General features: G+C 52.1%; 1 protein-coding gene across 19 annotated transcripts in view; it reads right to left on the reverse strand.

Moving 5' to 3' along the window:
• Positions 1–21,994, reverse strand: part of ZFYVE28 (zinc finger FYVE-type containing 28) — a 150,079-nt gene that overhangs the window by 62,927 nt on the left and 65,158 nt on the right. For 17 of the 19 annotated variants that reach the window (XR_013417661.1, XR_013417660.1, XR_013417662.1 and 14 more), the window contains 4 exons: positions 10,254–10,391; positions 8,176–8,378; positions 5,785–5,874; positions 3,713–3,802 (listed from right to left, as the gene is read on the reverse strand). Coding sequence is in view for 12 of the 19 variants with exons in the window: in XM_078002906.1 (XP_077859032.1) it covers positions 3,713–3,802; positions 5,785–5,874; positions 8,176–8,378; positions 10,254–10,391 (521 nt within the window). In the remaining 7 variants the exon portion in view is untranslated. Of the gene's footprint in view, positions 1–3,712; positions 3,803–5,784; positions 5,875–8,175; positions 8,379–10,253; positions 10,392–21,994 lie in introns of those variants that run through there. The other 2 variants (XM_078002904.1, XM_078002911.1) reach the window with 1 other exon arrangement.

Consider the following 21,994-nt stretch of genomic DNA (forward strand, 5'->3'; position numbering starts at 1 on the left):
CCCTCAGAAGGGGGCCGGAGCCTGGCCCGCAGCTCGTGCTTGGTCAATGTGGCATCACAGTTCTGTGACACTGTGTACTGGAGAAGGGACTGGGGCTCCTGGGCAGCAGCAGAGTCATGGGCAGAGCCACAGAGGAGTTCCACCCCCAGCTCCTGCCCCGCTCAGCGCCCCCGCCTCCCCTCTGCTCTCAGTGTTCCCTGGGGGTCACCTGGGGGTCCCAGGATGCCCACTTCACAGAGGCAGGATCCTGCGAGGGTGTGGGCCCAGGAATGCAGGCTACAGGGGTCTTCATTGCTGCAGAAGTTCCTGTGGCCCCTGGTCCTTGCTCAAGCCCTGGCCACGCCCCTGAGCACACACCACCTGCACCAACGTGCCCCCCTCCCGCCACCTGCACAGCTCCCACCTCTGGGCCAGCTGCCCTGGTGAGCCTCTCCCTCACGCCTCCAGCTCCTGTCCACCCCATCGGGTCCCTGCACTGAGTTCCCCTTCCAGCATCCAGAACATTCCACAGCCCTGTGGTCAGCCCACCTGTCCATCTCCCTGCTACAAGCATAGGGTGAGGTATGCAGCAGGCACTCAATACTTGCTCGCTGCGTGAACACAAGAAGGAGCAGGTTCTGGGCCCCACCCCGGGCAGCTGTGGCTTCTGCCTGAGGCTCAAAGCGGTTGCTGTGTACGACGAGGAAGAAGACCGGGAGCCACTGGTGGTGCAGGACTGCAGGGCCCCGGTGAGCATCCCCGAGGGGTGGCCTTAGGAACAGCTGCCTGCTCGGCACTCTCCCGCTCAGCACTCACTTGCCCTGCTGGAGGCTCGCCGCACAGAGGGGTTGTAGTGGCAGCCTGGTGCACCCCACGGTTCCTCGTATCCGCAGCCTGGCTCTGCGGCTAGATGCCTGCCTCTGGGGGGCTCGCAGCTGGCCACCCCCCTGGACAGGCCTGCTCCCTGGACTCCGGCTTTGGGCTCCTGTGCCTGCTCATCCTTCCTCCCTCCTTCACCTCCTGGGGGTCCCTCACCCCCTTTCCAGGCTCTCCCTCTGTCCTGAGCTGGAGAGGACCCCACACCAGTGCCTCCAGGAGGGGACCCACGGGACAAAGCCTCTGCCAACAGGAGCCCCAGCTTCCCTCCCCCACCTCCCTCCCTCAGCCTCCCGATGAGCACTTGCTGCCCTTCCCTGACCCCCCACACTCCCGCACCTCCCTCCCCCAGCTGCCCCCACAACTCCCGCACCTCCCTCCCCCAGCTGCCCCCACAACTCCCCCAACCTCCCTCCCCTGGCCTCCCCTCCCCAATCCCCCACCACCCCCCCCACCTCCCCTTGCCTCCCAGGATGAGAGCTCAGGACAGAAGGAGAAGCAGAGGTTTGGCCACCGGCAGGTGGACTGAGGTTGGCAAACAGGACACAGATGATACTGGTGGGAAGCGGCTGCTGTTCTGTGGTCGCCTGTACTCGGCAAACGTGGGCAGCAGACTCAGTGTGAAAGTCCAGAAACACGGTGTGCCTGGGGTGCAGCCTGTGGGGAGGGTCACCTGGGGTCATCTGCACACACCACGCCCGACCTTTAAGAGGAAGTCCAGCCAGGGCCTCAGCAGTGCGTTGACACGGGCGTGAGTGGGCGTGAGTGGGTGGTGGCTTGGTGCCACACCTCAAAGCACGCACGGAGGACTTTCTACAAGGACAGCAGAGCTGCTCATTTGCTGTGAGTGCCCTTGGGACAAGGAGACACCTGTACCCGAGGGAAAGGCTCACTGCGCCCTGCGCCCTGGCGGAGACAAGGCCGGCTCACCAGATCTTTGCTGTTCTGTTTTTTAAACAAAGAGAAGAATAAGGACCAAAACTGCCTGTCATTTTCTTCAAAGTGAGTTTGGCCACAGAGAGACACTTGCCTAGTAAAGAAAAACAATGTCACCAAATCCTGTGGCCCATGGGAAGGGGTGCTCTGTAATAGCTTCCGGGTAGCCTCTCCCCACCAGGACACTTCCCTTCAAGCCACCTTGGAGGCCACTGGGGACACCCCGCCCTCCAGCCTCAAGGTCTTCAGGTGAAGGGAAGTCCCCCGACTCTAACGGGAGGAGGATATCCGAGCCCGCCTCCGAGCCTCCCTCTGGCGCAATGTGAGGCTCGCTCTCTCTGGTTTGCTAACTTTGAAAGACGCAACCTCTGTGAGGACAGGTGAACAGTGCAGGAAACAGGCCAGGCCCTGAGCTACTGGAGGGGACTCTGGGGAGCCAGGGCCCGGCAGATAGAGACCATGCTGGAGCCCTCCCTGAGGAGGTGGCGCCCAGGACCTGGGTGAGTGGGCGGCCTGGCCCGGGGGAGTCCGGACTGGCCCCGGCAGCAGCCCCCATTGCTCCCCGCTCCAACAAGGGGGGATCGGCACATCCCGGGGTTAAGCACCTCTGTCCCCTACAGGCCCGGCCGCCAGCCCCAGCCCACTGCACTGCCACCGCCCCACATGCTCCCACCTCTGCACCCCCGTTTCCCACAGGAGGGGTATCCATGTTCAACCCCAGCACGCTGCCACGTGTGCCTGTGCCCCGGGGTTCCCTGGGGGTCCTCAGCACGGCCTGAGCCTGGGCCAGTCCTGGCCTCTGTGCCCACTGCACACTCCCTGACCACTTCACTGACATCCACATCTCCACAGGGCATCTCTCTCAAGGGATCCCCATCCCCTACTCTGCGCAGTCCCACACCTGCAGGCCGCTGCCCACTGGACCCTCCCCCTCATCCCCTACTCTGCCCAGTCCCACACCTGCAGGCCGCTGCCCACTGGACCCTCCCCCTCATCCCCTACTCTGCGCAGTCCCACACCTGCAGGCCACTGCCCACTGGACCCTTCCCCTCCCCCCAAGCTGCAAGCTCCATTAAGCTCTCTGTGGCCCACTCACTGTTCCGCCCCCGTGACCACCCGCCTGGCAGGGGCATAGGGAATCCCCGTCTAGAGTCAGGATGTGTCTGAGCAGCGTGGGCCAAGCCCCAGAACCCCTGGGTTCTGACCTTGGCCCCAAGCAGCTCAGAGACGCTGAGCGGGTGACCCCATGCCTCCTGCCTCGGTGGATTTCAGGCCTGAGCTTCCATGTGCTGTTTTCACGTCCTTGAGCCCCACAGGGCCCTACAGGCTGCCTTGAGTTCCCTGCTGTCCCAGATGGGCCCCGCTGGCAGGAAAGGCTCCACACGGGTATTCCCGCAGCCAGACCGACTGCCCCCACCTGCCCTTCAACCCAGTGAGCTTCACCTCCCTGCCAGCCCCCAAATCATTCAAACAAGCCAATCACATCCTCCTGAGGGACCAGGGGGCACCTCGTCCTCTTGTTACCACCACGTCTGCCTCCCACAGCTCCTGCAAGGCCACTCTGTTCCGAGCATGGCCCTGTGTGACCCTCATGGTCTCCTGTGACTAATGAGCTCACATGTCGATCTCACCTGTCCAGTGCCAGGTGCCAGGTGTTACGCCACCTCGCCCTATCTAGGGTGACAGAGCCTCCCTCACCAGCAAGGTGAACAGAAGGCACTCAGGTCCCTGGACCAGCAGACACGTGGTCCCTGGTCTGCTGAGGGCCGAAAGCAGGCCTGCCTGGTGACTGACCTGGGGCAGCCGAGCGGCCACTGTGCGGTAGAGGCGCCATGGAACAGCACCCACACGGGACCCGGCACCGTCAGCCCTGCCCGTCCTGCAGGTTTCTGCAGAGGGCCTGGGCACAGGAGGCACTCACCACACGATGGCCAGCCTGGGGATGCTGAACATGAGGGCAGGCTCGTAGTCATCAATCATGTCCTGGGTCAGGTACCCGAAGTCAAGGGCCCTGTCCGGAGAGAGGGACAGTGAGCAGCGTGAGGGCTGGTCCACCGCAGCCACAGGTCAGACCACAGCAGGGATGGGCAGACCTCAGTTTGCACCTGCGGTCACGCGTGGTGGCCACATCAAGAGGTGACACATGCCACCCCCGGTCCTCGTATGTGCAAGGGGCTGGGGCTGCAGGAAAAGGCCACGCACTTCCCTGAATGCCCTGGCAGGTGGCTCCAGCTTGACCTTTCCATCTGCCAGTCCCCACCTCTGCCCCAGGAGGCAGGGGCAGGGAGGATGTGTGAGGACAGCTATGATGCCCAGCAAAGAAGGTAAGGCAACCCAGAGGACAGCTCTGCTCGGCCAGGAAACCGAAACAACTCCAGTGTCAAGAATGAACACAGAACAAAAACACTGCCCCAAACAATTCAACACTTCCCTGAGAAACCAGCTTTATTTCCCTGAGAAACCACCCGGGGCCTGCAGAGGGCTTTTCTTGCACCTCGTGAGCAGGCCTGCTGGCATCACAACTTTTCAAGATAAAAGGGATTTCCTGTCATCTTATTTTCTGATAATTTGAAATATCCCTCAAAGCATAAATAGTAAAAATTTGCTTTTTAAAAATAACAAACATACAATGTGGTATTAGTCCATTTCAAATCTTCCAAACACCATAGTACCACTTGAACAAGAGAAACAACAAGGTTACATCTTAGCCCCAAAGTCCGCTGAGAAAACCTGACTCCAAATTACTGTACAAAGCCTGAGAAGAATACTGATGGCTTCCCCCGCCCGCACCCCCCACAAAAGAAACACTTGTTCAGCAGACTTAAAACCCAGCAACAACCCAATCCTGGCCTGGGGTGGTGAGGAGTGAGGATTGAGGAGTGAGGATGTGAGGACTGAGGAGGTGAGGAGGTGAGGAGTGAGGAGGTGAGGAGTGAGAATGTGAGGAGTGAGAACGTGAGGAGTAAGGAGCTGAGGAGTGAGGAGGTGAGGAGTAAGGAGTGGAGGACTGATGAGGTGAGGAGTGAGGAGTGAGGAGGTGAGGAGTGAGGACATGAGGACTGAGGATGTGAGGATTGAGGAGGTGAGGATAGAGGAGGTGAGGAGGTGAAGACTGAGGAGGTGAAGAGTGAGGAGGTGAAGAGTGAGGGGGTGAGGAGGTGAGGAGTGAGGAGGTGAGGGGTGAAGAGTGAGAAGGTGAGGAGTCAGGAGGTAAGGAATGAAGAGTGAGAAGGTGAGGAGTGAAGAGGAGTGAGGAGGTGTGTAGGTAAGGAGTTAGGAGGTGAGGAGCGAGGAGGTGTGTAGGTGAGGAGTTAGGAGGTGAGGAGTGAGGAGGTGTGGAGGTGAGGAGTTAGGAGGTGAGGAGTGAGGAGGTGTGGAGGCGAGGAGTTAGGAGGTGAGGAGTGAGGAGGTGTGTAGGTGAGGAGTTAGGAGGTGAGGAGCGAGGAGGTGTGGAGGAGAGGAGTTAAGAGGTGAGGAGTGAGGAGGTGTGGAGGAGAGGAGTTAGGAGGTGTGGAGGTGAGGAGTGTGGAGGTGAGGAGTGAGGAGGTGTGTAGGTGAGGAGTTAGAAGGTGAGGAGTGAGGAGGTGAGGAGGTGAGGAGTTAGGAGGTGAGGAGTGAGGAGGTGAGGAGGTGAGGAGTGAGGGAGTGAGGAAGGTGACAAGGTTTGGATGTCCAACCCATCATGCCTGAGGCTTCTAGCGTTTGTCCTCTGACATGTGACTTCACCTGCAGGATCTGCCCTTCTGGCCGACAGAAAAGTGACCATGGGGTGGTGGAAGGGGACCGGGCAGAGGTGAAGGCAGGGGCGGCCTCTACCCTCTGCCCACCTGTGAGGAGAAGCCGGATGTAATGTGGGAAGACATGGCTGGTGTCTTCCATCTGGAGCACTCCCAAGACAGCAGGTTCCCCCAGAGCTGCCCTCTGCCCCAGGCCTGGAGTGAGGCAGGGACTCCCCAGATGCTGCCCCCGGCCCCGAAGCATCCCTGTCCTCACCTCTCCACCGTCTCGCAGAAGAGCACGATGACCTCCTGCTGCACGTAGTACTCCCTGGGAGACTTCACAGGCACCATGGCCGAGACGTAGCTGCGAACACAGGGAGATCTGTTAGGCCGCACGTGGGCCGCGGCGGGGCCTCTCCAAACAAACAGAGGGTGGGGCATCTTCAATCAAAGCTGCAATACTGGGCAAGGTGGGGGCGGGGGCCCTCACACCCGTAATCCTAGCACTTTGGGAGTCTGAGGCGGGAGGATTGCTGGAGCCCAGGAGTTCGAGGCAACACAGCAAGACCTCATCTCAACAAAAAATGAAAAAGTCGGGTGTGGTGGTGGCATGCACCTAGTCTCTGCTACTTGGGAGGCTGAGGTGGGAGGATCACTTGCGCCCAGGAGTTGGAGGCTGCAGTGAACGGTGATGGTGCCACTGCACTCCAGGCTGGGTGACAAAGCAAGAAATTGTCTCTTAAAATACACACACACACACACACACACACACACACACACACCCTACACCACCACCCCATTTCGGCAGTTTCATAGTACACAGTTCCTGCCAGCCAGGCCTACTACAGGCCTTCCCTTGAAACCCCAGCTCTGTCCATGGGGGATGGTTGTGCTCCCAGGGCTAACCCTGGAGCCTGACCACCCTGGACCCAGTGCTGCCCATGTGCAGGACCATCCCCCACCTTGGCACCGGCCTTAATGGGCGAGAGAGAAACGAATGAATGAATGCATGGGTGGGTGAAAAACCCACAGCCCCAGGTGGACCTCAACAGCCACGGAAGCCAGCCCAGGCTGGGCACAGCGGCTTGCAAGAGGCCTGCGAGTGGCTGTGAGAGGTGATGGCTTGTTCAACCCTTCCCCAGATGACAGCACTTTCTTTTCTTCTAAATCACTAACTCTAGGCCAGGGGCGGTATCTCATGCCTGTAATCCCAGCACTTTGGGAGGCCGAGGCCAGCAGATCACTTGAGATCAGTCGTTCAAGACCAGCCTGGCCAACAGGGTAAAACCCTGTCTCTACTAAAAACACAAAAAAATTAGCCAGGCGTGGTGGCGGCCACCTGTAATCCCAGCTACTTGGGAGGCCGAGGCAGGAGAATGGCTTGAACTCAGGAGGTGGAGGTTGCGGTGAGCTGAGATCACGCCACTGCACTCCAGCCTGGGCAACAGAGTGAGACTCCATCTCAGAAAATCAATCAATCAATCACTAACTCTAATTTTTTCTTATGAAAACTGATTTAGAAAATCTGGGGAAGATAAGAAAATAAAACTCGATTGTCCGTGCTCTCGCTTCCTGGAGAGGACTGCCCTTAATGCATCGGTTGATCTCCTTCTAGGGGCCAGTAGATTACAAGATGAAAAGTTTTTATTAATTGGAACCTCCACAGACACCATCTGCCTCCGTTTTTTGTTTGTTGTTGATGTTTTGAGATGGAGTCTCACTCTGTTGCCCAGGCTGGAATGCAGTGACTGGATCTCAGTTGAACCCACTGCACCCTCTGCCTCCCAGGTTCAAGCGATTCTCCTGCCTCAGCCTCCTGAGTAGCTGGGACTACAGGCGCCCACCACCATGCCTGGCTAATTTTTTGTATATTTTTTAGTAGAGACGGGGTTTCACCATGTTCGCCAGGATGATCTGGATCTTCTGACCTTGTGATCCACCCACCTCGGCCTCCCAAAGTGCTGGGATTACAGGCATGAGCCACCTCGCCCGGCCTCTTTTGTGTGTGTGTGTGTGTGTGTGTGTGTGTGTGTGTGTGTGTGTGTGTGCGCGCTCTTGTTGCCAAAGCTGGAGTGCAATGGCACTATTTCGGCTCACCGCAACCCTCGCCTCCCGGGTTCAAGCGATTCTCCTGCCTCGGCCTCCCAAGTAGCTGGGATTACAAGTGTGTGCCACCATGCCCAGCTAATTTTTGTATTTGTAGTAGAGACGGGGTTTCACGTTGCTGGCCAGGCTGGTCTTGAACTCCTGACCTCAGATGATCCGCCTGCCTCGGCCTTCCAAAGTGCCAGGATTACAGGCGTGAGCCACCGCACTGGCCTAGCTGCCTCCGTTTTCTTCTCACCTCCTGTGAGGTCTCATTCATTCCAGAGGCATCATTCATTCCTGCCCCCTTGGGCCTCTCCAAAGCCCTTCCCCTGGAGGCCCACGGCGGCCAGATCCCCACCTGCGTCCTCTATGCTCACCCCACTCCCTGGAAAGATGCCCTCGATCACCTCCACGCTGTGCTCTCCAGGGCTTAACCCCACCCACAGGCGTCCCTGAACCCGCCTGCCTCCTCCCTCTGCAGAATTTTCCAGCTTGAAGTATCAGGGTGAGCCCGGGAAGGTGGCACAACAGTCCCCAAGCTCATACAGCCAGGGCTGTGGACCCACAGCCGCAGTACCTGAGCTCGAACTCGGCGAACAGGACATCGAAGTGCCTCAGCGCCTCCCTCATCTTCTCCGTGTAGGTGTTCAGGTCCCGCAGCGCCTGGTCGCGGAGGGCGCCCCGCACGTCCTCCAGGCTGCGCGTCAGCTCCTTGGCCAGCGGGCGCATGGCCATGCTCTCCAGCTCCCGGTTCATGATGATGGAGCCGGCGGCCAGGCACTGTGGGAGGGGACGCGCTCAGGGAGGGGCCCGGGGTGGGGGCCAGGCTCTCAGGGGTTGCCGTCCCGGGGAACCTGACTGCACACCTCGGGGACCCTCTTCTCACCCTGGAGCACAGGCCGGCTCGTGTTCCCGGTCCCCGCAGGAGGTTTTTCTTACATTCAGAGCAATCGTGAGGGCGATAACCAATGTCCCCCAACGTGATCCACGGGGTCCTCGCAGGGCCCCAGGAGCAGGGAGAGAAGGGCAGGGGAGGGGAGGGGAGGGCAGGGCAGGGGAGGGGAGGGCAGGGCAGGGGAGGGGAGGGGAGTGGAGGGGAGGGCAGGGCAGGGCACGGCAGAGGAGGGGAGAGGAAGGGAGGGGAGGGGAGGGTAGACTGAGGCTCTTGGGTCTGGGGGCTCAATGCAGGAGGAACCCTGGTCATGTGACTCTTTTCCCCTCCCCTTCCAGGCCGCAGGGATGAAGGTCAGGGAGCTTGGAGCTTCCAGACTCCACATTCAGGTCTGCGCTCCCAGGGATGAAGCAGCCAGGCTGATCCGGGCCCCGAGGCCCCCAGCCTGTCTAGGGAGCCACAGACACTACGGTCAACTTGCTCACAGCCAGAGAAACGCAACCTTCCCCGGAACGGAGACTCATCAGTGTGAGAGTCCGCGGGCTCCTGGGCAGGTAAGGAAGGCTCCTCCGCACCCACAGATCCACCCACGTCTGCCCTGGGCACTGCCAGGCAGCTCCCCAGTGTGCGCTCAGCAACTGAGAGTCTCACCAAGCTGCTCTCTGGCACGGGGGCTGAGTCCAGGCCCTGGTGGACCTGGTGTCACAGGGAGGCTCGTCCAGGGCCTCACCAGGGTTAGGATAGAACCAATCCACCTGGTGTCCCCTCAGAGATGATCAAGTGACGCAGGACAAGCAGCCATTTCCCAGGTGACAGAATGAGACAGCTACTGATTTCCCAGGCCCATGCTACGGGTGGGCTCTGAGCTTGGGGCACCAGGACCACACAAGGAGCTGTGCCCGCCCCTGGGCATGCATGCCCCTGCCAGGCCAGCCAGGCACAGAACCCGCTCCATCCCATGACTGCCCCAGGACCCACTCCACAGAGGTGGAAACTGAGGCTGGGGAGGAGACAGAACCTGCCCGCGGGCCCCTGTAACTAACCCAAGCCTCGGCAGAGGACACCCCAACCAAGTGGCTCAGAGGTGGGGTGGGCAGGGTGGACACAGGGACAGGGCGGCGTGGGATGAAGACTCCACACCCCAGGGATTCCTAGAGAGGGGAGGCGGGGAGGATGGGGACGGGACAATAGAGAGGGCGGTGATGTTGGGGCCGAGGTCAGGCTCCGGAGCACGGGGAGGGGAGGAGGCTGGGAGGTCTGCATGGTGGGGGCCTGGGGGAGACTGTTCCTGCCACCTCGAAGGGCGCCTTCCTCTCGGTGCCTCAGTTTCCTCATTGGGAGATGAAGATGAAGATGACAGGCCAGATGTGGCCTGCATGGGGCTGCAGCACAGCTCCCCAGCCCCCGCTGCTGCCTGTGCCGCAGGGCGGGAGGGGAACACTTGTTCCTGATGCGGGCATTACTGCCATTAAAAACCACTTTTAGGTCCTGGCTGTCTGGGGGCCTGAGAACCGCAAAAACATCACATGGGAAATTTCATTTGTATATACAGTTTGGGGGGCACTAGTTCATGGCTTTCCCAGATCCTCCAAGGGTGCACTGCCTACCAGGCTCAGACCACACCATGTAACCCAGAGTGGACGGAGCTCTTGGAGGAGACACTGCGGCCCGGCACCTGCAGGCACCCATGCACAAGGTTCGCAGGGACACGGCTAGACGCCACCCCACATCAGGACCTCCGAACCCAGGTGGCCACCCGCTACCTCGGCACCGAACCACAGCTGGCCGGCCAGGTTGTCGTGCCGGATCTCCTCGGGGAACTTGACGCAGAAATCTCTGGGGGCACGGTCCTGGGGGATGCACTCATCCATGATCTGGTTAATGATGTTCAACACATTGTCCTGAAACAGAAGACAGGAGAAAGTGCGCCAATCGCTGTGTCCAGCTGGCGGCTGCCATGTACTGCTAGAAAACACGCACGGTGCATGTTACTATTTTTTAGGATTATTATTAAAGTGACAGAGGAGGCTAGGCACAGTAGCTCATGCCTATAATGCCAGCACTTTGGGTGGCCGAGGCAGGTGGTTTACCTGATGTCAGGAGTTCGAGACCAGCCTGGCCAACATGGCGAAACCCCGTCTCTACTAAAAATACAAAAATTAGCCGGGCGTGGTAGCGCACACCTGTAATCCCAGCTATTCGGGAGGCTGAGGCAGGAGGATCACTTGAACCAGGGAGGCGGAGGTTGCAGTGAGCCGAGATCGTGCCGCTGTACTCCAGCCGGGGTAACAAGAGCGGCAACCATAGGAGCCATGGGCTCAGACGAACTCTCAGCCGGCTGGGGACCTGCAAAGCCCTCGTCTTCCCTGAAGCTCAGTGCACTCCTCTGTAGAGTCAGGGACACAGACCACGTCTTAGGGTCGGAAGAGTGCAATTACATCAAGGCCAGGCACAGCTGGGCCCTGCTCTTCCATCCAGGTGGCGTCCCCTCCCACCTCCTCCGGAACCAGCAGATCAATTACAGCAACACGTAAGTCAGTCTGCACTGGAGGGGGCGTGGCTTTCACAAAGTGGAGACCCTGACTCCACCCCTCATGGCTGTTCAACCAGGGACAGGTCACTTCGCCTCTCTGATCAGCCAGATCCCCTTCTGTAAGCCTCGATACACAGCAACTTCTGACTTTTTGTTTATTTTTAGAGACAGGGTCTGGCTTTGTCACCCAGGCTGGAGTGAAGTGGTGCAATCATAGCTTATGACAGCCTCAAACTCCAGGGCTCCAGCCATCCTCCAGCCTCAGCCTCCCGAGTGGCTGGGATTACCAGAGTAAGCCAGCATCCCTGGAAGCAGCTTCTATTTTAAAGACTCTTTAAAATTATTTTACTTTATTTCCTTATGTTCAAAATATAAAGTATAACAGACTGTTTTGAACACTTTGTGTATATGAGGGAAAGAAGCCCGTGTTTTTACGTCTTAAATTGCATTCCATCCTTTTCTGTAAACTTGTCCTATTCTTTAAACATTGACGATTCCTTCTGTAGATTACAAAAACACTGGAAGCTTAACTTTTGTCTTTAATTTGTTAAATATGAAATCAATACACATTCATCCTAGGAAAACTGGAATCAGTGGGAAAGGAGAGAAGTGGGGAAAATGTCCTTGGGGAAACATGACTGCAGGTGGGACACAGTTCCTTCTCATTCTCATCCTCCAAGGGCCAGTTTTCAGCCAACATTGAGATGATCCATGTACCGAACACTGCATTCTGCTGTGGTTGCTGCATCCAACTTTTGATGGATGGTGACATGCTATTCCAGCACATAGACCGTCCTGTTAACGGACTCCTTTGTCTTCTGCTGGACACTGACGGTGCCTAATCCTCCACCTCCATGCAGCGCTGCCCTCACTACTGTGGTGCACGACGCTCCGGTTGTGGATTACTTCCTCAGGACCCACTGCTTGCTAGAAATGGAATTACAACGTCAAAAGTGCAAACTGCATTTCCAGGCTCTGACGAGATACTGCCAAGTGGCTTTCCAGAAAGAGCACACGAACTGACACTCTCACCCGTGGCCATCCCTCCTTTCTGTCCTCCGAGGCTTGACTTTCATTTTTCTTAGGAAGGGATATGAAAACTCACTACGAGTGGGGAAGCATGACCCTTCTCAGGCAAGAAATGAAAACACTGAACTCTGAAGGAAATTCTGCAGTGTAAGAAAAATGTTAAGCCTTTATCATACAAAAAATAAAAACAAAATTCAACCAACAAGTGGTTCTACTGTCACTTCTTTTTAAAAGGTTTTCTGGGTAGGAAGGTCCCTTGCTCATGATTCAACAAACCAATGAGCAAACAACGGCAATCACAGCAACAGGCAGTGCACAGTAACCACCGGCTGAGATGAAGAGTCCAGGATCTGAGGCTCAGCCCGGTGGCACGGCTTATCTAAGGCTGAGGAGACTTTAGTGGCTGTGCTTGGATTCATTGCCCGCCCTTCCTGGTCTACCGGAACATACCTGCCTGAGGGAAGGGCCTTCTGTTACTCACTGATGAGTCTCCAGTGCCTAGAACAGTGCCTCACACACAGTATGCTGAACAAACACTTGCCAGGACTTCTAACTCCAGCCAAGATGGAGTCAGAGGAACCCAATATACCCCACTCCCAACGACGGTGATTCCCATGACACTGGACATCAGGCCACAAAGGACACTGATCCCCAAGAGACAGGAAATAAATAAGGTGAGCCCCCCGACTACCTCAGCTCACTGCCTTGAGGAAAGTCTCAAGTCATGGAACAGGGACAGGGAACTCGGATGGAACCAAGGCAGTTAGGGTTCAGAGAGCAGGAGGCAGAGAAGAGAGAGAACTCTGGAGATCTGGGGAGGGTCTCAGGGGTTCAGCCGAGAACTGATCAACACATGCCCGTGGGGAGATGACCTAAGGCCGGGAAAGAAGCACCTGAAGGATTCCAGGGAGCAGTGGCAGGAGCTCTCCAGAAGGCTGGAGTAGCAGGAGCGCTCACAGTTCACAAAGTATCGAGTAGAATACCCAAAAGTGTCTTGCCTCCATATGAACAGCAGTTAACTCTAGACTAAACACAGCTCTGGTCCTGCCTAACACCTTAAAAAATAAGACCCAAAGGAATAAACTGTTTCTAAGTAACTAAACTGCATCACAGAACAACCAAAAATATTTACAGTCATATAAAAATAGCCCCCAGCAAGGTGAAATTCACTATGTCAGGTACCCAATTAAAAAATTACCAAGTCTGGCCAGGTGCCGTGGCTCACGCCTGTAATCCCAGCACTTTGGGAGGCCGAGGTGGGTGGATCACCTGAGGTCGGGAGCTCGAGACCAGCCTGACCAACATGGAGAAAGCCCATCTCTACTAAAAATACACAATTAGCCAGGCGTGGCGGTGCGTGCCTGTAATCCCAGGCATGGAAGAGCATGTCACCGTCCATCAAAAGTTGGACGCAGCAACCGCAGCAGAATGCAGCATTCGGCACATGGATCATCTCAATGTTGGCTGAAAACAGGCCCCTGGAGCAGGAAAACAGGCCCTGAGGCAGGAGAATCGCTTGAACCCGGGAGACGGAGATTGCGGTGAGCTGAGATGGTGCTGTTGCACTCCAGCCTGGGCAACATGAGCAAAAAAAAAATTACCAAGCTTGAAAAGAATGAAGAAAATACGACCCATGACTAAAAGGAAAAGCAATCAATCAAAATCAACCCAGACTTGACAAAGATGATCAGGGACATTAAGACGGTTGTTATAACTGATTCCCATGTGTTCAAAAAGTTAACTAGAGACAATGAAGAAACTAAAAGTCCCGACCTGATTTAGAGATGAAAATTACAGCGTCTGAGATGAAAAGATATACTGCATGAGATTAACCTCAGATTTGATAATTCAGAAGAAAAGAACAGTAAACTTGAAGACAGCAACTGAAACTATCCCAATGATTCAGAAATAATAATAGATCATCAGTGAACTGTTGGACAACTTCAAAGGTCACATATGAATGTAATTCAAGTCTCAAAATGAGGAGGAATGAGATAGAAAAAAATATTTGAAGGAATAATGGTCAAAATTTTTCCAAATTTAATAAATATAAACTCACAGAACCAAGTAAATGAACCCCAAGCAGAAGACACATTTTTAAAAACTATACTAAATTACAGCATAATCAAACTGATCAAAACCAATAAAAAGAGAAAATCTTTAAAGTAGCAAGAGAAAAAAGATATGTTACACACAAGGAACAAAGACAAAATGGCATTAGATTTTTCATCCAAAATAATACAAGTGAGAAGAGAATGAAACATCTTTTTTTTTTTTTTTTTTTTTTTTTTTTTGAGACTGAGTCTGGCTCTGTCGCCCAGGCTGGAGTGCGGTGGCCGGATCTCAGCTCACTGCAAGCTCCGCCTCCCGGGTTCACGCCATTCTCCTGCCTCAGCCTCCCAAGTAGCTGGGACCACAGGCGCCCGCCACTTCACCCGGCTAGTTTTTTGTATTTTTTAGTAGAGACGGAGTTTCACCGTGTTAGCCAGGATGGTCTCGATCTCCTGACCTCGTGATCCGCCCGTCTCGGCCTCCCAAAGTGCTGGGATTACAGGCTTGAGCCACCGCGCCCGGCCGAAACATCTTTAAAGTATTGAGGGGAAAAAAAATATCAACCTAGAATTCTATACCCAGCAAAAATATCTTTCAAAATCAAAGGTAGAATAATTTTTCATTCAAACAAAGGCTGAAAGAATTCATGACCAGTAGACTTGCACTATAAGAAATGCTAAAGAAATTCTTTCAAGCAAAAAGAAAATGACACCAGACGGAAATAGAGATCTATACAAGGGAAAAGACAGCACTGGAAATGGTGACTACACAGTAAATATACAAGATCCTTTTTTACTATTTAATTTTCTAAATTTTAATTTTAAAAATTGACCATTTAAATGAAAAAAATACCCTAACAACATAGTGTGAGTCTATAACATACAAAAGTAAAATGTATGGCAACAACAGCACAAGGTCCAGTAGGAGAAATGGAAGTGACTTATTGGAAGGTCTTTATACTCTATGTGAAGTTGTATAATGTCATTTGAAGGTATCTGTAATTAAAGACAATTATTATAAACCCTAAAACAACCACTAAAATAACAAAACAAAGGGTTCTGGTTAATGAGCCAACAAAGGAGACAAAGTAGAATCATAAAAAATAAATAGAATACATAAAAATTAAGAGATGAAGTCACTGAAGCCAATTAATAAAAAAAGAAGGAAAAAAAGAGGAAAGGGGAATAAATAAAAGATAGGACAAACAGAAAACAAACAGCAAAATGATACTCAAATCTAACTATATCAAAGATATTTAAACAAAAACGATCTAAAATCCCCAAATAAAAGACAGAGATTTTCAGATTGCATAATAAAAAGAGACCCAACTATATGCTGCCTACAAGATCCCCACTTCACACACAAAGACACAAATAAGTTAAAAGTCAAAGGACTTTTTAAAAGTTATATCATGTTCACACCAATCAAAAGAAAGCTGGAGTGGCTACATGAATATTGAAGTAGGTTTCAGAGCAAAGAGTACTACCAAGGACCAAAAAAAAGTCATTTCCTAATAATAAAGGGGTCAATTTATTAGCAGCACATAACAATCATTAACATTTATGAACCTCATAATAGACCTTCAAAGGGCATGAAGTAAGATGACATAAACAAATCCACAATTATAGTCAGAAACTTCAGTACCTTTCTCAACTGATAAGACATAGAAAGTAAACAGAAAATCAGCAAGGACAGTAAATCTTAGCAATGCTGTTAAAACAACCTGACGTGGCTGACATTTACAGAACTTTCCACCCAACAACAGCCAGAGGCACATGATTCCCAATTGTATATGGAACATATACCAAGAAAGACCAAATTCTGGGCCATAAAACAAGCCTCAATACATGTAAAAATAATCCAAATCACACAAAGTATATCCTCTGACCACAGTGGAATTTAATTAGAAATCATTAACAGAAAGATCTCTAGAAAATTCCATAAATATTTGAAAACTAAATAACACACTTTTAAATAACTCATGAATCAAACATGAAATCAAAGAGGAAATCACAAAGTATTGTGAATGAAATGAAAGTAAAAATACAACATATCAAAATTTATGGAATACTACTAAAGCAGCAATTAGGGAGAAATTTAAACCACTAAATGCCTAAATTAGAAAAGAAGAAAGGCATTCATTCTCTAACCTCAGTTGCCATATTAAGAAACTATAAAAAACTATAAACCGTATATATTTTATATGGTTTTGAAGTCTACCATATAAAAATAAAAAAAGAAACTAGAGAGAGAAGAGTAAATGAAACCCAAAGCAAACAGAAGAAAGGTATAGCAACAATCAGAGCAGAAATTTAAAAAGAGAAAAGATTAAAGCAATAGAGAAAATCAATGAAGTTAAAAATAGTTCCTTTGAGAATATCAGTAAAATTGATAGAACTCTATCAACACAGAATGTTCAGAATGACAACAGAAGTTCAGAATGACAACAGAAGTTCAGAATGACAACAGAAGACACAGCGTAATAACAGGAATGAGAGAGGTGACATCTCTGTGGATCCTACTTACATTAACAGGATTATAAGGAAATATTATGAACAACTTAATGCCAATAGATGAAATTTCTTAAAAGGCATAAACTACCAAATCTCTCTCTAGAAGAAATTTCTGAAATAATGTGAAAACCCTATATCTATTCAAGAAATTAAATTTGTAGTTAAAAATCTTCCTACAAAGAAAACTCCAGTTTCAGATAGATTAATAGTGAATTACCAGGTCCAGATAGATTAATAGTGAATTCTACCAGGTCCAGATAGATTAATAGTGAATTCTACCAAACATTTAAGAACAACTAATACTACACAAACTCTTCCAAAAAACTGAAGAGGACAGAATCCTTCTCAACTCATCTATGACATTGTCTTGATACCAAAATCAGACAAAGACTATGGGCCCATACTCCTCATGAACACTGATCCAAAAAATCCTAACACAATTTTAGGGAACTGAATTCAATAATGCAAAAAAGGATAATGTACCATGAACAAGTGGGATTTATCCCAGGAATGTAGGAGTACCTTTTTTCTTCCTTTTTTTTTTTTTTTTTTTGTGAGATGGAGTCTCACTGTGTCGCCCAGGCTGGAGTGCAGTGGCACGATCTCGGCTCACTACAAGCTCCACCTCCTGGGTTCAGGCCATTCTCCTGCCTCAGCCTCCCGAGTAGCTGGGACTACAGGCGCCCGCCACCACGCCCAGCTAATTTTTGTATTTTTAGTAGAGACGGGGTTTCACCATGTTAGCCAGGATGGTCTTGATCTCCTGACGTCGTGATCCACCTGCCTCGGCCTCCCAAAGTGCTGGGATTACAGGCGTGAGCCACCGTGCCCAGCCAATTTTTTTTTAACATTCAAAAATCAATCGATGTATGCTTATGCTCTTCCTGGACGAAGTAAGGCAGAATCTCTGGGACTGGGTCCTGGCATCTATATTTTTTAAGCTCTCATAAGGACTGTGAACCGTGGATATGGTCAAGGATATGGTCTAACATCTGCATTTTCTTAGCAACATGTCTGATCGCTTCTGTATTTTTAAAAATCTGTTTTTATTTAGGGCCAAATTCTGTCTTTTATCTTTGTGGCATATTTGTGATACCCGGCTGGTTCTATGATCTTCTTTCTACCAGGGAACTAAAATGATGTGTCTTCCATCATTTTGCAAGACAAGAAGACACCAAGAGTTCCAGCTACCCTGACGTTTGGGTGCTGTGGCATCCAGCAAATGACCCCTTGTTTTCTGTTTATTGCATGTGATGACGGATGCATCACCCAATCTGAGTGGATTTAATGTTCTAATTCACGAAGTAAGAGAATCGGACCAGATGAGCCCAAAGTTTCTTTCAGTGCTAGATAATCACAACTCTAAAATAGCTATGGTGAGAAGCCTAAATGTATATACTAGCATGAGATTCAAACTTTTGGCAGCTTGACACAGTTTACAATTGTTTTTGTGATATCATAGCTATCATATGCAAAAAAGAATAAGTCACATTATTCAAAAAGAAAATAAATTAAAATTTAAGTGAATCACCCAAGTGTTCCCTGTTTCAATGATATAACTGAGTGCCTACTATGTACTAGGCACTGGGATGTACTGGTGAATGTTGTGTGTACACATAGCCCTGCCCTCGTGGCATCTACATGCTGCTTTTGTTGGGTGATGGAGTGGATACTAATAAAAAAGTCAATATTTATTGAGTAAAAAAAGACCATCAATGTAATTTACCATATTAAAAATAACATGATAAATCTCCATTGACACAAAAAAAGCATCTGAAAAAAAATCTAACATCCATTCCTAATAAGAACTCTTAGCAAGCGATGAGTAGGTGGCAACTGCCTTGGCCTGACAAAGGGTAGCTACGAAAATCCTACAGCTAACATCACACTGATCTCTGGGGAGAAAGCATTCGGTTTTCCATCATTAACAAAAGATGTCTGCTCTCACCACTTCTATTCAACTTTGTACTGGAATTCTAGCTAGTTCAATAGGGTGACGCACACACACACACACACTCATGGCATCCAGATAGAAAAGGAAGAAGTGAAGATTATCTTTATTGGCAAAAAATGTAACAGAACCTACAAAAAGCTGCCAGAAATACTAAGTGAATTTAGAAAGTATGATATTGTAAAATATATGTTTGGTCTTCTTCCCATTTCCTGACATACAGCTCCAAAAAGCCTGGGACTCTCTAGAGTGATATGAGTTCACTGGTGACTGGGGGGCCCTAGACAGCTTCAGGATGGGGGGCTGGTCCCTGGGAAGATCAAGGCATGTTAGAGAGTTGCGACTTTCAGCCCCCACCCCCAACCTCCGGGGAGGGGAGAGGCACTGAAGAATTGGGAAGTGTTCTCACCAATAGTCAACGATATAATCAATCATGGCTCTATAAAGAAGCTTCCGCAAACACCCAAAAGGACTGGTTCAGAGAGCTTCCTTCGCACTGGCGAACACATCCGCCTGCCAGGAGAAGTGCACACCCCAACTCCACGGGACAGAGCTCCTGCCCTTGGGACCCTTCCCGGCCTTGGCTGGTGCACCTCTTCATCTGGCCGCTCATTGTACCTGTTACTACGTCCTTTATTCCTAAGCCAGAACCATGAATGGAGTGTTGCCCTGGGTTCTGTGAGCCACTCTACAAATTGATCCAACCCGGAAGGGGGTCATGGGAGTCCCGATTTATAGCCAGCTGGACAGAAGCACAGACCACACCTGGACTTGGGATTGCCATCTGAATGGGGGGCCGTCTTGTGGGACTGAGCCCTCACCCTGTGGGGTCTGAGGTCACTCCGGGTGGACAGTGTCAAGATGGGGTTGAACAGAGGACCCCCACTGCTGTCCCCTGCAGGACCTGCTGGGGAATGACTTGGTGTGTGGGGAAAACCCTACTCATCTGGTCATGGAGTGTTGGGTGACTGTGTGAGAGTAGAGTAGAAAGTAGGAAAAACCCATTATTTAGATTCCCACAGAAAGGTTTTAGGATAAAACATCTATATACAAAAGTCACTTATATTTCCATATAGTAGCACCAAACAATCAAAAATTGACATTTAGGGCCAGGCATGGTGACTCACGCCTGTAATCCCAGGACTCTGGGAGGCCAGGGCAGTTGGATCACTTGAGTTCAGAAGTTCAAGTCCAGCCCGGCCAACATGGTGGAACCCCGTCTCTACTTAAAATACAAAAATTAGCAGGGCATGGTGGTGCATGCCTGTAATCCCAGCTACTCAGGAGGCTAAGGCAGGAGAATCAGTTGAGCCTGGGAGGTGGAGGTTGCAGTGAGCCGAGATCGTATCACTGCACTCCAGCCTGGGCGACAGAGTGAGATCCCACAGGGTGAGGGCTCAGTCCCACAAGACGGCGCCCCTTCAGATGCTGATGCCAAGTCCAGGCGTGGTCTCTGCTTCTGTCCAGCTGGCTATAAATTGGGGCTCCCACGACCCCCTTCTGGGGTTGGATTAATTTGCAGAGTGGCTCACAGAACTCAGGGAAACACTTCATTTATGATGCTGGCTTATTTTTTAAAATTGACCTGTAATAAGCAATACCACTTATAACGTCATGAAAAGACATGAAATGCAACCATCCCTCAGTACACGCAGTGGGCAGGTGCCAGGACCCCCAGCATATATCATATCTGCACATACTCAAGTCCCACACTTGGACCAGCAGAACCTGCACAGCCCTCCGTGTATGTGGGTTTTGTGTCCTGAGAATACTGTATTTTCGATCTCAGTTAGGTTGAAACAATGCATATATAAGTGAACCTGTGTAGTTCAAACCATGTTGTTCAGTGGTCAGCTGTGCTGGGGGTAAGGTGGGCCCTGTGAGATGCCCCCAGGGAGCTGGGGGGAACACCCGGGGAGCATACCCCAATCTGGGCGGACGAGAGGCCGAGAGGCTCCCCTGGGGGTGCTCAGCACCGACATGGAGCAGGCTGAGGCTGCCATGTTGGGGGTCGGACAGGAAGAGGCCAAGGACTGGGCGTGGGACCCACATGGAGGCGGCTGGGGGAGGAAGGGGAGATAGGAGGAGGGAGGAAGAGGGGGAGGTGTGGAAGAGAGAAGGGCCACAAAAGACCCAGTGGGATGCGAGGTGAGCCAGAGGCAGGGCCCTGGAGCTGAGTGAATGGAAGTGAGCCCGAATCAGATGATGCTAAGGGGCCTGGATGGTGTCCACACCCTCTTAGTTCCTTCAAAGACCACAGCAGCAAGGAGAAGAGCGTGAGTGTTTAAGCCCCTGACTGTACTGGAGCACTCCCCTCCAGATCCTTCTTGCAGGGCAATTCTCACTGTGACACATCCCAGTTAAAGCCTGTGGCAGCGGGAAGCCGGAGAAGGGGCCACCTAGCTTGGCAGCCCTCCTGTCCCTCCCCCACCTCTCAAACTCACTTAAAACCAGGCTTTATCATCAACTCTGTCAGTCAACAAAAAAGCACACAGGTCAGAGCATGTAAAGGGAACAGAGCTCCCCAAAGGTTGCCACGAGGAACAGCCTCCGAGCTCCCTTCCTCAGCCGTGGGGCCGCAGGGCAGGTCAGCACCTCTCCTCCGCGGCACTCTCCTCCTCCAGGCTCCAGGGCCCCCAGCACCTGTCCTCTGGGCAGGAGCTCTTTCTAACCTGAGCTCCTGGGGGTAGGGACTCTCCCCACCACAGAGGCCATCCCCGGAGGGGCCCAGGACATCTGTTGGAACATCTGAACACACAGAAGGTGGAGGCTGCCACTGAACAGCCCAAAAAAGAGCCCAGAGCCTGATCCGGCCAGAAAAGCTGTCCTGGCCACACACAGGGCCCTAACGCTGCTGAGTTCCCACTGCAGCAGGGCCAGGCCAGAGCCAGGGCTGGGGTGCAGCCAGCTCAGCCACTGTGCAGGACCCCCACAGGGTGGGACCCTCAGGATCACGGTGACACAGGGATGGACCCCCCCTGTTGGAGGAGCATGTGTCAGCCCCCACCTCCCACGGCCGCAAGGATTCAGCAAGACCCCATGGGGAGAGTACACCAAGAACATTCCGGAACTTTGTGAAAACCCCTCATCATCACTGGATAAAACTTTGCACCATGCCGTTTGCTATTGTGCTGGAGATGCCTCTGAATGCTTGGTGCACTGGGAAGAAAACCTCGGCCGGGATATTTTTAGCAGCAGCTTCCAGGGCCATCTCTCAATTATGCAGCAGATGCCGGCAGCGCCATGAGTCAGCGGCAGAGTGTGACCGCCACATGGTACCCAAGCTCTGCACGAGCACCTGGGCAGGCCCACCCCTCCCACACTGGCTGTTCCTTGGCTCAGAAGCCTGCTCACGCTGCACCCCCTGCCCCCACGCTCCCAGCCTCTGCTCCCCCAAGTGTCCCATGCGGTTTCTCACTTCCAGCC

Source organism: Macaca mulatta, chromosome 5 (genome assembly GCF_049350105.2).
Source record: "Macaca mulatta isolate MMU2019108-1 chromosome 5, T2T-MMU8v2.0, whole genome shotgun sequence".
NCBI classification, from domain to species: domain Eukaryota; kingdom Metazoa; phylum Chordata; class Mammalia; order Primates; family Cercopithecidae; genus Macaca; species Macaca mulatta.